Source organism: Tursiops truncatus, chromosome 2 (genome assembly GCF_011762595.2).
Source record: "Tursiops truncatus isolate mTurTru1 chromosome 2, mTurTru1.mat.Y, whole genome shotgun sequence".
Classification (NCBI taxonomy): domain Eukaryota; kingdom Metazoa; phylum Chordata; class Mammalia; order Artiodactyla; family Delphinidae; genus Tursiops; species Tursiops truncatus.
Genome location: NC_047035.1, coordinates 156,445,576 through 156,463,406, shown reverse-complemented (window position 1 = coordinate 156,463,406; position 17,831 = coordinate 156,445,576). Strand labels below are relative to the sequence as shown.

The window sequence follows — 17,831 nt, the reverse complement described above, 5'->3', positions numbered from 1 at the left end:
GCCAAGCTAGTGAGTATTTAATGCTCGTACATAGTTGAAATACTTTAAGCCTTTATTCAATAACTCATAATGATGGTTTTAAAAAAGTGACTAGATTTTCAGTCTATGGATTATAAATGCTCTTGGTCATTTTAATTAACTTGGGAGATGGCACTGTGCTTAGGGGTTGTGAAGTGTTAGTCTGTACTCATTAAAGTCTTTACTTAAAAATTGATTTAACCAAATAAAAAAAATAGAGTAATAAAATCTCTGGTGTTTTCTTAAAAACACTGTAATGAATGAATGAAGACGGTGACTGAATAAGACCTATCGAATCTCAGCTGTTATCTCGGCTGATAGATTTTAGATAGCTACTTCTGTTTCTAGCCCCCTGAGGGATTTACAGTTGTCAGCTAGCAATACAATTGACCCTAGCATTGGGTGAATTCTAATAAATTTGAATTTATAAGCTTTTCATACTTTAAGTACAAATCTTATTTTTAAAATGCATTTGGTTAAGTGATTGATCTGGGGAATTAATATTTACACATTTAAAAGATCATTTAGTAATATTTGCCAATTTAGAATTAATAGCTTTACTTCTTGCTAAGTTTTTTTTTTTATGTTCAGTGCTCTTTATACTTGAAATGCTTTGTACTTTGAGATATTATTCTCATTAAGGTAACATAATCTAGTATTTTTTGGCATTTAATAAAAATCGGGTAAATAAATGATTTAAGTTTATTAGATGTAACTTGATGTTAATTGTGTAACAGTTCATTTCTAGCAGTATAGTGAAATCATGAATTCAGATATTAAGTCAGAATTCTTGCTTGAATAATTCTCAAGTGTCTTAATTTCTTTTTTTTTCCTTATTAATTGGTGGGAGTGGGGGTATGTTTCTCTTTTCAGTACTGGTGAATTATGACCTTCATGATTGCATGCTCTGTCCAACAGCAGTAAATGATTTAAAGTTTAGTAAGGAAGAAAAATGTAGGTAGAATGTAGGCTTTTCCCGTGTTAATAAAACCAGGGAGGTTTCTTTTTTTTTTTTGAATTTTATTTTATTTTTTTATACAGCAGGTTCTTATTAGTTATCCATTTTATACATATTAATGTATATATGTCAATCCCAGTCTCCCAATTCATCACCCGCCCTCGCCAGAGGTTTCTTTTATTATTGCAAATTCATGAGGCATTACTTTAACAGTGTTGAAATCTGAAAACACATCAACCTGAATTTAAATAGTGTTGCTTTTACCTTTCATATTCTTTCCAGATAAGTTGTACCTTGCCTTTACAGGGAGATTGTTTAATAAATTGTGTAGTAATGTTTAAGCACTATTAAAATGTTATATCACTGTGCTTTAGACTTACAGAGGCTTTAACAATTTTATAAATGCTTCAAAATTATTACCTCCTTCCAGATAATTTCTAATTCTGAGTCAAAGACTTTGACATAGTTGGTTAATAAATCTTTGGGTACAGTTATGCTTAACTATTGCTCTAGTCTCTTTTCATATAAGATTGTACAACATCTGTAACCAAATTCTAAAATGAAACCACAAGAAAATTTAAGTTCTCATGAGAATTTGATAGAGCGCTAAAGGAGACGAAAAGTGAAACCTAGTAGTTTTTCATGGGTCTGCTTCATGGTTATTTTTTCAAGATTTGGCCATGTGTTCTATGTTGTTTTGCATGACTGCATAAGAACAAAGTTAAAATGGATTTTCTGTGGTCTTTTCAAGATTTTTTTCTTTTTTAACTTGGCTAATAGAAGATCAAAATAATACTTGGCCTTGAAGTTCTTGCTTTTTCTGCAGTGAGCTCTGGCTTTTTTTTTTTTTCATGAAAATACTGTTTTACATTGATATAGTGCATCAGATGTATGATTTCAATTGATCCTCACAGTACCCTTGAAAGAAATACCTGTATTTTGAAGGTGATAGATCCGATTTAGGGATTAAAGAGCTTGCCCAATGTGACTTGGATAGCAAATGATAGAATCAGGTTCTTTCCTACCTTTTCACTCTGTATTTTTCACATCTTCCATAGTACTCATTTTCATCTGCACTTATTTTTTTATTATTATTTTTAATGTTATATATTTTTAAAATTAATTATTTATTTTTGTCTGCATTTGGGTCTCTGTTGCTGTGCGTGGACTTTCTCTAGTCGTGGCGAGCAGGGGCTACTCTTTTTTGTTTTTTTTGTTTTTCTGTTTTTGGCTGTGTTGGGTCTTCGTTGCTGTGCGCAGGCTTTCTTTAGTTGCGGTGAGCGGGGGCTACTCTTGGTTGTGGTGCGCGGGCCTCTCATTATGGTGGCTTCTCTTGCTGCGGAGCACAAGCTCTAGGTGCGCAGGCTTCAGTAGTTGTGGCCCGTGGCTCAGTAGTTGTGGCTTGTGGGCTCTAGAGCTCAGGCTCAGTAGTTGTGGCGCATGGACTTAGTTGCTCTGTGGCATGTGGGATCTTCCCAGACCAGGGCTTGAACCTGTGTCCCTTGCATTGGCAGGCAGATTCTTAACCACTGCGCCACCAGGGAAGTCCTAAGGTGTCTAGTAAACTCATTAGCTACTCAGGACTTAACAAAGTCAAATCCAAACAAAAGAAGGACCCAAAAGAGAATATAAAACAAGAACCTCAATGTGGGAAGGCTTGCCTTTGATATGCATTTGAGAGACATCCTAATTCAAAATAAGGTACCAAGTGGATAATTTAAATTTTATTTGAGAGGCAGTATAATCCAGTAGTTATGAGAATGGACTTTGGAGCCAGACTGCTTGGGTTTAAGTTTTAGATGTCATTTACTCATTCTGTAACTTTGGGCAAGTTACCTCACATCTCTGTGCTTTGGTTTTCTCTTCTGTAAAATGGGATAACAATAGCACTCTACCTCTGAGGTACATGTGAGCAATGCAGTGAACTCATATGTGTAAAAGCATTTAATAACAGTATCTGGCACATTGTAAGTATTCAGTAAATGTTAGTTCACCATTAATAGTATATTGCCTGCTCAATCCTTCAGAAAGGTTTTTGAATGAGAATTTCTCTTTGTACCTTTTTATGATTTTGAAAATTTGTATGTTAAACTTCTTAAACTTTCATGGGTTATTTTAAAAATTCATTTTTAAAAACAATACAAAACAACAGAATAAACACTGTACAAAATAAAAGAAATAGCAAGAAAGTCAGGCAGTAACAATAAAAATGAAAAAAAATGGAAAAAAAGAAAACCGAATGTCTCAATACTAGAATTTTTTGAGGCATCTGTGGCTTTTCTTATTTATGAGATATAATGCTAGATTCCAGAATGGACTATTTGAAATTTTCTGTCAGTTTTACAATATTAAGTTAAATTAATATTAAATATAATATAAAAAACACTCCAGAAATCAAGGATTGATATACCTTAGGGGGTCCTCCCAGATAGTGATATCTCATATTTTGGGTGAAGGAGGTCTACTTTCTTATTTTTTTTATTACAGTGAATAAGACTTGGAATTAGTTTTGTTTTCATTGCTTACTTTTCATATCTTTATGGTACTATTTCTTCCCTATTGTTCCGTGATACCAGGAGAGAGAATGAACTTGTTTATAATATATTTAACAGTGATACTCAGTTATCTCCAGTTATGACAGGGATTGGCAAACTATGGCCTGCAGGCCAGATTAGGCCCACCACTCGTTTTTGTACAGCCGGTGAGCTAAGAATGGTCTTTACTTTTTTACATGGTTCAAAAAAATCAAAAGAAGAACATTTTGTGAAATAGTAAAACTATGTGATGTTCAGACTTCAGTGTCCATAAATAAAGTTTTATTGGAGCATAGTCACACTCGTTTGTTTACATATTGTCTGTGGCTGCTTTTGTGCTATATCAGCAGAGTTGAGTAGTCGCAACAAAGACCATATGGTCTGCAAAGCTTAAAATAATTATTATCTGGCGCTTTGCAGTAAAAGTTTGCTGACCTCTGGTTTATGACAGTCTTAGAATAATGGCTTCAAAGCAGCTTTGTGTAATAGATGTGTTTCTGAAGAGATTGTAATTAAAGTGATATGTTATGAATCATATCTTTAGCTTGATTTTGCTTAGTGATATATTCCCATGGAATTTACATAAGAAATTTTGGTGAGATTTATACTGATGTACAGAAAAGGTACTCTGGTCAAAGGTGCTGTGTATATTTAGTTCCCTCATACAGGTCTAAAATTTAATCAAACTGAAAAACTTCCATATGGACTTCATAAACTTATAAAAACTGACTTATATAGTACATTAACTAGAAACTGTTTCATTTAAATTTCATTAGAACCTCTAAATGACTAGGGATTTTGAATTTTCTGGTACCGGTGATGAGTTCTTTCTTTGCTTGAAGTCTATAGTCTTATTACATGCTATAGGATTTGTCAGATGTTTAGGAAATGTATACTAAATAAATGGTCAAGGAAAAAATACATATGACTATATAAGTTTTGTGTATAACAGAACTCTTCTAATGCCATTTCATTGGTATCCTGTACTGCTTTCTGAGTGCGTAGTATAAGATTCGATTAGAAAACCAGTCAACCAAAATCTAACCGCCCTCCCCACTATTCTCATTAGACAATAACCTAAACACGTATTAATTACATAGTTAGGTAAATTAGTACTGTTAAAAGTTTAATTGTGGAATTGAGGTTTTGGGAGGACGAGGAATATCTCTGAAGCTTCAAAGTTTTAACTGGTTCCAGGAGAAATGGAAAGGAACTGAATGCATACAAAGGGACCCCTCATAGAATTCAGTCATTTTTAATTTACCCATGCAAAGTCCCAGGCAAAACTTTGAAAGTGAAGTTGATACTGGAAAAAAGAATTCATTTTCTGTTCTGATAAAATAGTCACCACCTTGCTACAGCTTGTATGTCATAAATCCTTAGTGAATATTGTATAACCTAAACTGGGTGTATGTTCTTCAGATGACCAGAATGTCAACTTGTTAGAGAAATAAAGTTCCAGGTTCATGGTATTTTGAGATATTTTCCAATTTCGTTTCAAGCTGAAATAATTTTGCATCTTAGTTGTCATTAGAGATTTTGAAATCCCTTGGAACTATTATCCCTTTTAACATAATTTGTTTCTGAATAAACTCAAGTTTTTATTAATTAACATTTTTCCTAATAATTGTAGAACATTTTAGAGTAGCCAGCCTTTGAGTAGTATTTATTCAAATTATTTAATTTTAATGGCTTTTTTAACTTCAAAAATGACATGACTTCTAATTAAAAGTTCTAACAAGCTCATTTAAAGTATTGTCAGTCATTTCTTTCATGGCTTGAATATTTTTAAATGCCTGGGTTTTTGCTTTAAAAAAATTCATTCATAAAACTTACTGAAAGAAACTTTGTTTTTGCCTGTAAAGTTAGTCTGAAATATATGTTTGAAGAGAGAAAGAAACTTCCTTAATGACAGTGTTGTTAGAGGAATACTTTTTAGCCTGGATTATTATGGTTAAACTATCTTGGCATTTTACTTATCTTATCTATTTGTAGAATGATATTGTCTGATGTGTATTTAAATCACAAGAAAATGAGTGAAAAATTCTCACTTTCGATCCTAATAGGCCAGATTTGGGGAAAAAAAGAATTAGATTTAATGAATAATAATTGATCTTTGTATTGATCTATCTTGTGCTTGTAAATGGGAACTACTATTCCTAAAAATAGAAAATGTTGATATTTGGAATATTGTAGCATTTAAACAAAAGTTTCTGTGGATAAGAATGGGATAAGATGGGAAACTTTGGAAATTGTTTCAAATAAGCAGGGATAAATAAGTGTAGGGATGGATTTTCTACTTCATTTTCTATAACTTTAAGGAGATAACACACACAAAACTCTCTCATTTTCTTCACTGTTCATAAGGAAACTCAAAACAAGGAATAAAAAATACTTTTAAATATTACTTTTGAAAATGACTTAATTTACAATTTATAATTGATTTTTGAAATCCATATTGTATTTGTATTAAGGTTTATAAATTTCAGATGTTACACTACTACATAAATATTTAGTTGTAGAAAAATTGGGTCCAGCTATAGACATTTCAACCATCTAAACTACTACAGTAAAATTTTTACTTTATACAATTTGAAAATTTTCATTAGTTTTACATTTCTAATTATGGGTGGCTTATTAGTGAACTGTTTGCAGAGCACAGGAGTACTTGTGTCCTCTGCTCCTCAGGGCGGCCTGGCCTTGATTAAGTGGGTTTGCTCAGTTAATATTTGTTAAATGGATAAATAACGAGTGCTTACACAGTAGCTTGAGAATTGACTACAAGGAAGATGTAGGCTTTTTCAAGATAATCTCGAATCAAATCATTGTGAAAGTTTAAAGATACTGATTCTTTCTATAACATGCTGTTTTTGAAAACCAACTTGTATGTCTGATGGGAATATGGCTGTAACAAAATACTAAAAATTAGTGGTATACTGTTGAATTTTATACTTCTGCAAGCATAATTGTTAATCACACTTCATGTTTTCTGAAGAACCAATGTGAAAATTTAATTGTTTAAAAAACTTTAATTGTTTAGGTGAATTTGTTGTACAAGTTTTAATTTCAGATACGTCATGAAAGTTAAGTATTAAAAATAAGTTGTTAAAGAAGATTGTGTTAATAAGCTTGTGTGATAAAGTCAAATTTTATGGAACATTCCCAATGTAATAATACATGATCCCATCTATTTTGATAAGATTATCAGATTATTTCATCATTTGTTTATAGGCGTATTCTACATTCTAAAGGGGAGCTGAGCGAAGATAGACATAAACAGTATGAGGAATTTGCTATGTCTTATCAGAAGCTGCTGGCAAATTCTCAATCCTTAGCAGACCTTTTGGATGAAAATATGCCAGATCTTCCTCAAGACAAACCAACACCAGAAGGTAAGATATCCTTAAAAACAAACATTGTGATTTTTTTTAGTAGACAATAATCACTTATATCTTTAGTCTTCTCAGATGTGTAATATTTAAAATGGATGTTTTGAAAAGTCTTTAAAATTTTTTAAATGAAGAAGTAGTATTAAGACCTAATAAGAACATTGAAAATCCACTTGAAATGCTTCTCTGAATGGAAAAGGCTTTGCACTTAGAGAATAATAATTAATTCATATGATACAATAAATTTCTTCAGGTTCTTTTCTTTTTTGCGGTATGCGGACCTCTCACTGTTGTGGCCTCTCCCGTTGTGGGGCACAGGCTCTGGACATGCAGGCTCAGCGGCCATGGCTCACTGGCCTAGCCGCTCTGCAGCATGTGGGATCTTCCCGGACCGGGGCGTGGACCCGTGTCCCCTGCATTGGCAGGCGGACTCTCAACCACTGCGCCACCAGGGAAGCCCTCTTTTCTTTTTCAATAATAAATTTACTTATTTAATTTTTGGCTGTGTTGGGTCTTCGTTGCTGTGCATGGGTTTTCTCTAGTTGCAGTGAGCAGGGGCTACTCTTCATTGTGGTGTGTAGGCTTCTCATCGCGTTGGCTTCTCTTGTTGTGGAGCACGGGCTCTAGGTGCACAGTCTTCAGTAGTTGCAGCGCATGGGCTAAGTAGTTGTGGCTCACAGGCCCTAGAGCACAGGCTCAGTAGTTGTGGTGTACGAGCTTAGTTGCTCCGCGGCATGTGGGATCTTCCCGGACTAGGTCTCGAACCTGAGTCCCCTGCATTGGCAGGGGGATTCTTAACCACTGCCCCACCAGGGAAGTCCCTTCAGGTTCTTTTGTAATAGATATCCTTAGATTGTGTCTAACAGGGGCCTGTCTTAAACCATACTTGGAAAGATTTACTTTATTTCTTGGATAGGTAATAAAGTGAATTGGACATTTGCGATACTAATATTTCTGTGCTTATTTTTATTTGTAATTTAGTTTTTTGTTTTTTTTTTTAAGGCTGAGATTCTACTTTATTTTACTTATTTTTAACATCTTTATTTGAGTATAATTGCTTTACAATGGTGTGTTAGTTTCTGTTTTATAACAAAGTGAATCAGTTATACATATACATATGTTCCCATATCTCTTCCCTCTTGCGTCTCCGTCCCTCCCACCCTCCCTATCCCACCCCTCTAGGTGGTCACAAAGCACCGAGCTGATCTCCCTGTGCTATGCGGCTACTTCCCACTAGCTATCTATTTTACTTTTGGTAGTGTATATATGTCCATGCCACTCGCTCACTTTGTCACAGCTTACCCTTCCCCCTCCCCATATCTTCAAGTCCATTCTCTAGTAAGTCTGTGTCTTTATTCCCATCTTACCCCTAGGTTCTTCATGACATTTTTTTTTTCCTTAGATTCCATATATATGTGTTAGTATACGGTATTTGTCTTTCTCTTTCTGACTTACTTCACTCTGTATGACAGACTCTAGGTCCATCCACCTCACTACGAATAACTCAATTTCGTTTCTTTTTATGGCTGAGTAATATTCTATTGTATATATGTGCAACATCTTCTTTATCCATTCATCCGATGATGGACACTTAGGTTGCTTCCATCTCCTGGCTATTGTCAATAGAGCTGCAATGAACATTTTGGTACATGACTCTTTTTGAATTATGGTTTTCTCAGGGTATATGCCCAGTAGTGGGATGGCTGGGTCATATGGTAGTTCTATTTGTAGTTTTCTAAGGAACCTCCATACTGTTCTCCATAGTGGCTGTACCAATTCACATTCCCACCAGCAGTGCAAGAGTGTTCCCTTTTCTCCACACCCTCTCCAGCATTTATTGTTTCTAGATTTTTTGATGATGGCCATTCTGACTGGTGTGAGATGATAATCTCATTGTAGTTTTGATTTGCAATTCTCTAATGATTAATGATGTTGAGCATTCTTTCATGTGTTTGTTGGCAATCTGTATATCTTCTTTGGAGAAATGTCTGTTTAGGTCTTCTGCCCATTTTTGGATTGGGTTGTTTGTTTTTTTGTTATTGAGCTGCATGAGCTGCTTGTAAATTTTGGAGATTAATCCTTTGTCAGTTGCTTCATTTGCAAATATTGTCTCCCGTTCTGAGGGTTGTCTTTTGGTCTTGTTTATGGTTTCCTTTGCTGTGCAAAAGCTTTGAAATTTCATTAGGTCCCATTTGTTTATTTTTGTTTTTAATTTCCATTTCTCTAGGAGGTGGGTCAAAAAGGATCTTGCTGTGATTTATGTCATAGAGTGTTCTGCCTATGTTTTCCTCTAAGAGTTTTATAGTTTCTGGCCTTACATTTAGGTCTTTGATCCATTTTGAGCTTATTTTTGTGTATGGTGTTAGGGAGTGATCTAATCTCTTATAAGTGATCTTAATCACTTATTGAAGAGGCTGTCCTTTCTCCACTGTACATTCCTGCCTCCTTTATCAAAGATAAGGTGACCATATGTGCGTGGGTTTATCTCTGGCCTTTCTGTCATGTTCCATTGATCTATATTTCTGTTTATGTGCCAGTACCATACTGTCTTGATTACTGTAGCTTTGTAGTATAGTCTGAAGTCAGGGAGCCTGATTCCTCCAGCTCCGTTTTTCATTCTCAAGATTGCTTTGGCTATTCGGGGTCTTCTGTGTTTCCATACAAATAGTGAAACTTTTTGTTCTAGTTCTGTGAAAAATGCGAGTGGTAGTTTGATAGGGATTGCATTGAATCTGTAGATTGCTTTGGGTAGTAGAGTCATTTTCACAATGTTGATTCTTCCAATCCAAGAACATGGTATATCTCTCCATCTATTTGTATCGCCTTTAATTTCTTTCATCAGTGTCTTATAATTTTCTGCATACAGGTCTTTTGTCTCCTTAGGTAGGTTTATTGCTAGATATTTTATTCTTTTTGTTGCAATGGTAAATGGGAGTGTTTTCTTAATTTCACTTTCAGATTTTTCATCATTAGTGTATAGGAATGCCAGAGATTTCTGTGGATTAATTTTGTATCCTGCTCCTTTACCAAATTCATTGATTAGCTCTAGTAGTTTTCTGGTAGCATCTTTAGGATTCTCTATGTATACTATCATGTCATCTGCAAACAGTGACAGCTTTACTTCTTCTTTTCCGATTTGGATTCCTTTTTTTTCCTTTTCTTCTCTGATTGCTGTGGCTAAAACTTCCAAAACTATGTTGAATAAGAGTGGCTTGCCTGGTGGTGCAGTGGTTGAGAGTCCGCCTGCCGATGCAGGGGACACAGTTTCGTGTCCCGGTCTGGGAAGATCCCACGTGGCGATGAGCGGCTGGGCCCGTGAGCCATGGCTGCTGAGCCTGCGCGTCTGGAGCCTGTGCTCTGCAATGGGAGAGGCCGCAACAGTGAGAGGCCTGCGTACCGCAAAAAAAAAAAAAAAGAAGAAGAGTGCTGGGAGTGGGCAACCTGGTCTTGTTCCTGATCTTAGTGGAAGTGGTTTCAGTTTTTCACCATTGAGGATGATGTTGGCTGTGGGTTTGTCATATATGGCCTTTATTATGTTGAGGAAAGTTCCCTCTATGCCTACTTTCTGCAGAGTTTTTATCATAAATCGGTGTTGAATTTTGTCGAAAGCTTTCTCTGCATCTATTGAGATGATCATATGGTTTTTCTCCTTCACTTTGTTAATATGGTTTATCACGTTGATTGATTTGCGTATGTTGAAGAATCCTTGCGTTCCTGGAATAAACCCCACTTGATCATGGTGTATGATCCTTTTAATGTGCTGTTGGATTCTCTTTGCTAGTATTTTGTTGAGCATTTTTGCATCTATGTTCATCAGTGATATTGGCCTGTAGTTTTCTTTCTTTGTGACATCTTTGTCTGGTTTTGGTATCAGGGTGATAGTGGCCTCGTAGAATGAGTTTGGGAGTGTTCCTCCCTCTGCTATAATTTGGAAGAGTTTGAGAAGGATAGGTGTTAGCTCTTCTCTAAATGTTTGATAGAATTCGCCTGTGAAGCCATCTGGTCCTGGGCTTTTGTTTGTTGGAAGATTTTTAATCACAGTTTCAATTTCAGTACTTGTGATTGGTCTGTTCATATTTTCTGTTTCTTCCTGATTCAGTCTTGGCAGGTTGTGCTTTTCTAAGAATTTGTCCATTTCTTCCAGATTGTCCATTTTGTTGGCATAGAGTTGCTTGTAGTAATCTCTCATGATCTTTTGCATTTCTGCAGTGTCAGTTGTTACTTCTCCTTTTTCATTTCTAATTCTATTGATTTGAGTCTTCTCCCTTTTTTTCTTGATGAGTCTGGCTAATGGTTTATCAATTTTGTTTATCTTCTCAAAGAACCAGCTTTTAGTTTTATTGATCTTTGCTCTCGTTTCCTTCATTTCTTTTTCATTTATTTCTGATCTGATCTTTATGATTTCTTTCCTTCTGCTAACTTTGGGGTTTTTTGGTTCTTCTTTCTCTAATTGCTTTAGGTGCAAGGTTAGGTTGTTTATTCGAGATGTTTCCTGTTTCTTAAGGTAGGATTGTATTGCTATAAACTTCCCTCTTCGAATTGCTTTTGCTGCATCCCATAGGTTTTGGGTTGTCGTGTCTCCATTGTCATTTGTTTCTAGGTATTTTTTTATTTCCTCTTTGATTTCTTCAGTGATCACTTCATTATTAAGTAGGGTATTGTTTAGCCTCCATGTGTTTGTATTTTTTACAGATCTTTTCCTGTAATTGATATCTAGTCTCATAGTGTTGTGGTCGGAAAAGATACTTGATACAATTTCAATTTTCTTAAATTTTCCAAGGCTTGATTTGTGACCCAAGGTATGATCTATCCTGGAGAATGTTCCATGAGCACTTGAGAAAAATGTGTATTCTGTTGTTTTTGGATGGAATGTCCTATAAATATCAATTAAGTGCATCTTGTTTAATGTATCATTTAAAGCTTGTGTTTCCTTATTTATTTTCATTTTGTATGATCTGTCCATTGGTGAAAGTGGGGTGTTAATGTCCCCTACTATGATTGTGTTACTGTCGATTTCCCCTGTATGGCTGTTAGTATTTGCCTTATGTATTGAGGTGCTCCTATGTTGGCTGCATAAATATTTACAATTGTTATATCTTCTTCTTGGATTGATCCCTTAATCATTATGTAGTGTCCTTCTTTGTCTCTTGTAATAGTCTTTATTTTAAAGTCTATTTTGTCTAATATGAGAATTGCTACTCCAGCTTTCTTTTGATTTCCATTTGCATGGAATATCTTTTTCCGTCCCCTCACTTTCAGTCTGTATGTGTCCCTAGGTCTGAAGTGGGTCTCTTGTAGACAGCATATATATGGGTCTTGTTTTTGTATCCGTTCACCCAGTGTATGTCTTTTGGTGGGAGCATTTAATCCATTTACATTTAAGGTAATTATCGATATGTATGTTCCCGTTCCCATTTTCTTAATTGTTTTGGGTTTGTTATTGTAGGTCTTTTCCTTCTCTTGTGTTTCTTGCCTAGAGAAGTTCCTTTAACATTTGTTGTAAAGCTGGTTTGGTGGTGCTGAACTCTCTCAGCTTTTGTTTGTCTGTAAAGGTTTTAATTTCTCCATCAAATCTGAATGAGATCCTTACTGGGTAGAGTAATCTTGGTTGTAGGTTCTTCTCCTTCATCACTTTAAATATGTCCTGCCAGTCCCTTCTGGCTTGCAGAATTTCTGCTGAAAGATCAGCTGTTAACCTTATGGGGATTCCCTTGTGTGGTATTTTTCCCTTGCTGCTTATAATATGTTTTCTTTAATTTTTGATTGACTAATATGTGTCTTGGCGTGTTTCTCCTTGGATTTATCTTGTATGTGACTCTCTGTGCTTCCTGGACTTGATTAACTATTTCCTTTCCCATATTAGGGAAGTTTTCAACTCTAATCTCTTGAAATATTTTCTCAGTCCCTTTCTTTTTCTCTTCTTCTTCTGGAACCGCTATAATTCGAATGTTGGTGCGTTTAATGTTGTCCCAGAGGTCTCTGAGACTGTCCTCAGTTCTTTTTATTCTTTTTTCTTTATTCTGCTCTGCAGTAGTTATTTCCACTATTTTATCTTCCGGGTCACTTATCCGTTCTTCTGCCTCAGTTATACTGCTATTGATCCCATCTAGGGTATTTGTAATTTCATTTATTGTGTTGTTCATCGTTGTTTGTTTCATCTTTAGTTCTTCTAGGTCCTTGTTAAATGTTTCTTGCATTTTGTATATTCTATTTCCAAGATTTTGGATCATCCTTACTATCATTATTCTGAATTCTTTTTCAGGTAGACTGCCTGTTTCCTCTTCATTTGTTAGGTCTGGTGGGTTTTTATCTTGCTCCTTCATCTGCTGTGTGTTTTTCTGTCTTCTCATTTTGCTTATCTTACTGTGTTTGGGGTCTCCTTTTTGCAGGCTGCAGGTTCATAGTTCCCGTAGTTTTTGGTGTGTGACCCCAGTCGCTAAGGTTGGTTCAGTGGGTTGTGTAAGCTTCCTGGTGGAGGGGACTAGTGCCTGTGTTCTGGTGGATGAGGCTGGATCTTGTCTTTCTGTTGGGCAGGTCCACGTCTGGTGGTGTGTTTTGGGGTGTCTGTGGCCTTATGATTTTAGGCAGCCTCTCTGCTAATGGATGGGGTTGTGTTCCTGTCTTGCTAGTTGTTTGGCATAGGGTGTCCAGCACTGTAGCTTCCTGGTCGTTGAGTGAAGCTGGGTGTTGGTGTTGAGATGGAGATCTCTGGGAGATTTTCACGGTTTGATATTACGTGGCGCTGAGAGGTCTCTTGTGGACCAGTGTCCTGAAGTTGGCTCTCCCACGTCAGAGGCACAGCACTGACTCCTGGTTGCAGCACCAAGAGCGTTTCATCCACACGCCTGCTAGTGTTGGAGGGTCTCCTGCAGAGGTGGGGGGTGGCTGTGGCTCACCGTGGGGACTAGGACACTGGCAGCAGAAGTTCTGGGAGGTACTCGTTGGTGTGAGCCATCCCAGAGTCTGCCATTAGCCCCACCAAAGAGCCCAGGTAGGCTCCAGTGTTGGGTTGCCTCAGGCCAAACAACCAAGGTAATTTAGTTGTTTTGCATGGTATATTATATTAAATTGTTACTTAGAACTAAAGCCTACTTTGCAGTTTTATAAAGTAAATTGTTTATCATTTTGTAAGATGAGTTACTTTCCATATTATTTCTAAGGTGTTTTAGACTTCCTTTTTGTTAAGGCTCCTAATATACTATTCTAACATATCACAAAAACTACTTGAAAAATTACTTTCGGTAGATAAATGTTAATACATTATTAATCTTAAAACTATCTGAAAATCCTATTTACTTAAAAATCTAAGAGTGAAATATTTGTAAAGTGTCCTTTTATAATACAAGAAGGTGTTTTGTATTTTACACCCTCAATAATAAAATACCTGTTGTGTACTGTGAATACATTTATGGTCCTTCCTTGGTATCTGCAGGCGATTGGTTCCAGGACCTCCAATGATGCTCAAGTCCCTCATATAAAATGGCTTAGTATTTGCATATAATCTGCACACGTCCTCCCATATACTTTAAATCATCATGTAGATTACATATAATACCTAATACAATGTAAATGTAAATACTGTGTAACAAAGTTGACAAAGTTCTGCCATCATTTTAATTTTTTATTTAAAATAAATAAATTTATTTATTTATTTATTTTTGGCTGCGTTGGGTCTTTGTTGCTACACGTGGGCTTTCTGGTTGCGGGGAGTGGGAGCTACTCTTAGTTGCGATGCAGGGGCTTCTCGTTGCGGTGGCTTCTCTTGTTGCGGAGCATGGGCTCTAGGCATGTGGGCTTCAGTAGTTGTGGCACGTGGGCTCAGTAGTTGTGGCTCGCAGGCTCCAGAGCACAGGCTTAGTAGTTGTGGTGCACAGGCTTAGCTGCTCCGCAGCATGTGGGATCTTCCCGGACCAGGGCTCGAACCCGTGTCTCCTGCATTGGCAGGCAGATTCTTTTTTTTTTTTTGTGGTACTCGGGCCTCTCACTGTTGTGGCCTCTCCCGTTGCAGAGCACAGGCTCCAGACGCGCAGGCTCTGGACGCGCAGGCTCAGCGGCCATGGCCCCTGGGCCCAGCCGCTCCGCGGCATGTGGGATCTTCCCAGACCGGGGCACGAACCCGTGTCCCCTGCATCGGCAGGCGGACTCTCAACCACTGTGCCACCAGGGAAGCCCCAAAACATCCTTTTAGTTTTTTTTTTAAATTTTTTTATTTTTGGGGGGTCATGCTCTGCATCATGCAGGATTTTAGTTCCCCAGCCAGGGATCAAACCCCTGCCCCCTGCATTGAGAGCACCGAGTCTTAACCACTGGACCACCAGGGAATTCGGCAGGCAGATTCTTAACCACTGCACCACCAGGGAAGTCCCTCTCAGGATTTTTTTGTTTTGTTTTGTTTTTGTTTTTAATTCTGGTTTCTGCTCTGTTAGATTCTTTTTTAAAAAAATAATTAATTGCTTAATTTTCGGCTGCATTGGGTGTTCGTTGCTGCTCTTGGGCTTTTCTCTAGTTGCAGCGAGCGGGGACTACTCTTCCTTGCGGTGCACAGGCTTCTCATTGCGGTGGCTTCTCTTGTTGCGGAGCATGGGCTCTAGGTGCACGCGTTTCAGTAGTTGTGGCACGCGGGCTTTAGAGCGCAGGCTCAGTAGTTGTGGCGCACAGACTTAGTTGCTCTGCGGCATGTGGGATCTTCCTGGACCAGGGCTCGAACCCTTGTCTCCTGCATTGGCAGGAGGATTCTTAACCCCTGCACCACCAAGGAACCCCTCAGGGTGAATTTTAATCTGCAGGATCATTCTCTAGTTTGGAGAGATGTACAGTGAGGATAGATAAAATCATGAATGGTCTCATGATCATGAAGTAGGAAATTAGTTACTTTTAATGTTCTGAGTTTAAGAAAGTATAGTTGTATGTAAGGTAGACTGTGTGTGTGTGTGTGTGTGTGTGTCTGTGTGTGTGTGTTATACATGGTTTTCCACTCTCTACTGAAATATCTATATATTTCCTCATCATTCCTTCCCTTCCTTTCCAGTTATTTATCAATTGACCATTTATGGCAATCTGTCTTATACCAAGTAAATACCAAAAGGAGGGTTGCTTCTTAAGGGTTTATGGTAAGATACCAAAAGGAGTGTTACTTCTTAAGGGTTTATGGTAAGATAAACCATAAACTTGTGATGATAATCATGATATAAATTGTACAGAGGGTTGCAAGTCTTAAAACAATGCTTCATAGGGGAGGTGGGACTTTAAGCTGGATGTTTAGGAATGACCAGGCTTATATATTTCTTACATTGGTTTTAAGTTTTATGAAGGTGGGCGTAATATATCAAATAGCTACTTAACCTCATATCAGTTGCTTAAAACATTTAAGAGAAAAGCATCTTTATCCTATGCTTTCCTCTTGTCTGTCCTGGTTTAGAGCTTTACTTAAAACACAGTTTGTGATTTTCTGGTAAAGATTGTTACATGAACAGTTCAGAGTGCTTGTGGATTGAAGAAGCATCTGTTAATCAAAGCATTCAAGGTTTATTGGTTTTAATTCCTTGTGATTTACTTTATTGTAGAGCATGGGCCTGGAATTGATATATTTACACCTGGTAAACCTGGAGAATATGACTTGGAAGGTGGTATATGGGAGGATGAAGATGCTCGGAATTTTTATGAGAACCTCATTGATTTGAAAGCTTTTGTTCCAGCCATCTTGTTTAAAGATAATGAAAAAAGTTGTCAGAGTAAAGAGTCCAACAAGGATGATTACAAAGGTAAGTGCTGGAGGACAAATTTTTTTATATTGAAGTGCTACAAAGATTAGTTTCAAAATAATATTTGTAAATTTTTTTTTATTTACTAGTTTTGTAATACGAACATTGAGTCACTAGATTAAATGAATGACAGAATAATATGGACATCTTAATTAATTTGAGTTCACTTTATCTAATCAGCTTTATCTTCCCCTCATCTTTACCACAGATCCTCATGCCATGTATGTCTCCATCAATTCATCAATCCATCCATCTGTTCATTTCTTCAGTGAACAGATGGCATACAGAATCAAAGAAGTTATGGTCTTTGTTCTCAGTGAACATAATGTATTTTAAAAAATCTGAATATGTCAAATTTCTTGCCAGGTATAAATGTAGATTCTAAGACAAACGATGCAGATTTTGTGAGTCTTTGTAGTTTTTGCAGCAGGATTTCAATATGACTTTTAATTCAGAGGTACTGATTCTTTGATTTCAAACAGAGGCAAAGGAACCTAAGGATAATAAGGAGGTATCAAGTCCTGACGATTTGGAGCTTGAGTTGGAGAACCTAGAGATTAATGATGACACTTTGGAGCTAGAGGGTGGAGATGAAGGTGAAGATCTTACGAAGAAACTTCTTGATGAGCAAGGTAAACACTTTTGCCAAAAATTTTAATTTTTGACTAGTTGTTTTTTTTTTAAACGTCTGTTTTATTTTATTTATTTTTGGCCACGCTCTGCAACTTGTGGGATGTTAGTTCCCTGACCAGCGATTGAACCCGGTCCCTCGGCAGTGAGAGCACGGAGTCCTAAACGCTGGACTGCCGGGGAATTCCCAAGTTTTGATTAGTGTTTCTACACAAAGCCCTCGCCTGAGAATATGGGTCTTTACTCTTTTATTCCTTGTTTTCCTGTTGTTTCTAGGCTATCACTTTTTTGGAATTTGATTTGGAACAGAAATACTGCATGTCCTATATTATGTGACTACAAACTTTAGTGATAATCTGAATGTTAATATATATTTCTTACACTTCTCTACTTGCTAGCATTGTCCTTAATGTATTCTAATGCTGATATAATGTTTACAGTCTTAACGTAAGTGTATTTGAAAGTTGAGAGTTAAAAAGACAATTAGTATATCAGTTCATCTGTGGTAATTTTATCTTTATAATTGAGTAATGTTTTATAT

General features: G+C 36.7%; 1 protein-coding gene across 7 annotated transcripts in view; it reads left to right on the top strand.

Annotated features, from left to right (window-relative positions):
* UPF2 (UPF2 regulator of nonsense mediated mRNA decay) overlaps window positions 1-17,831 on the top strand; it is a 211,066-nt gene that overhangs the window by 12,240 nt on the left and 180,995 nt on the right. For all 7 annotated transcript variants that reach the window (XR_012330375.1, XM_073801544.1, XM_073801546.1 and 4 more), the window contains exons 4-6: window positions 6,742-6,902; window positions 16,463-16,660; window positions 17,143-17,292. Coding sequence is in view for 6 of the 7 variants with exons in the window: in XM_073801544.1 (XP_073657645.1) it covers window positions 6,742-6,902; window positions 16,463-16,660; window positions 17,143-17,292 (509 nt within the window). In the remaining variant the exon portion in view is untranslated. The remainder of the gene's footprint in view (window positions 1-6,741; window positions 6,903-16,462; window positions 16,661-17,142; window positions 17,293-17,831) is intronic.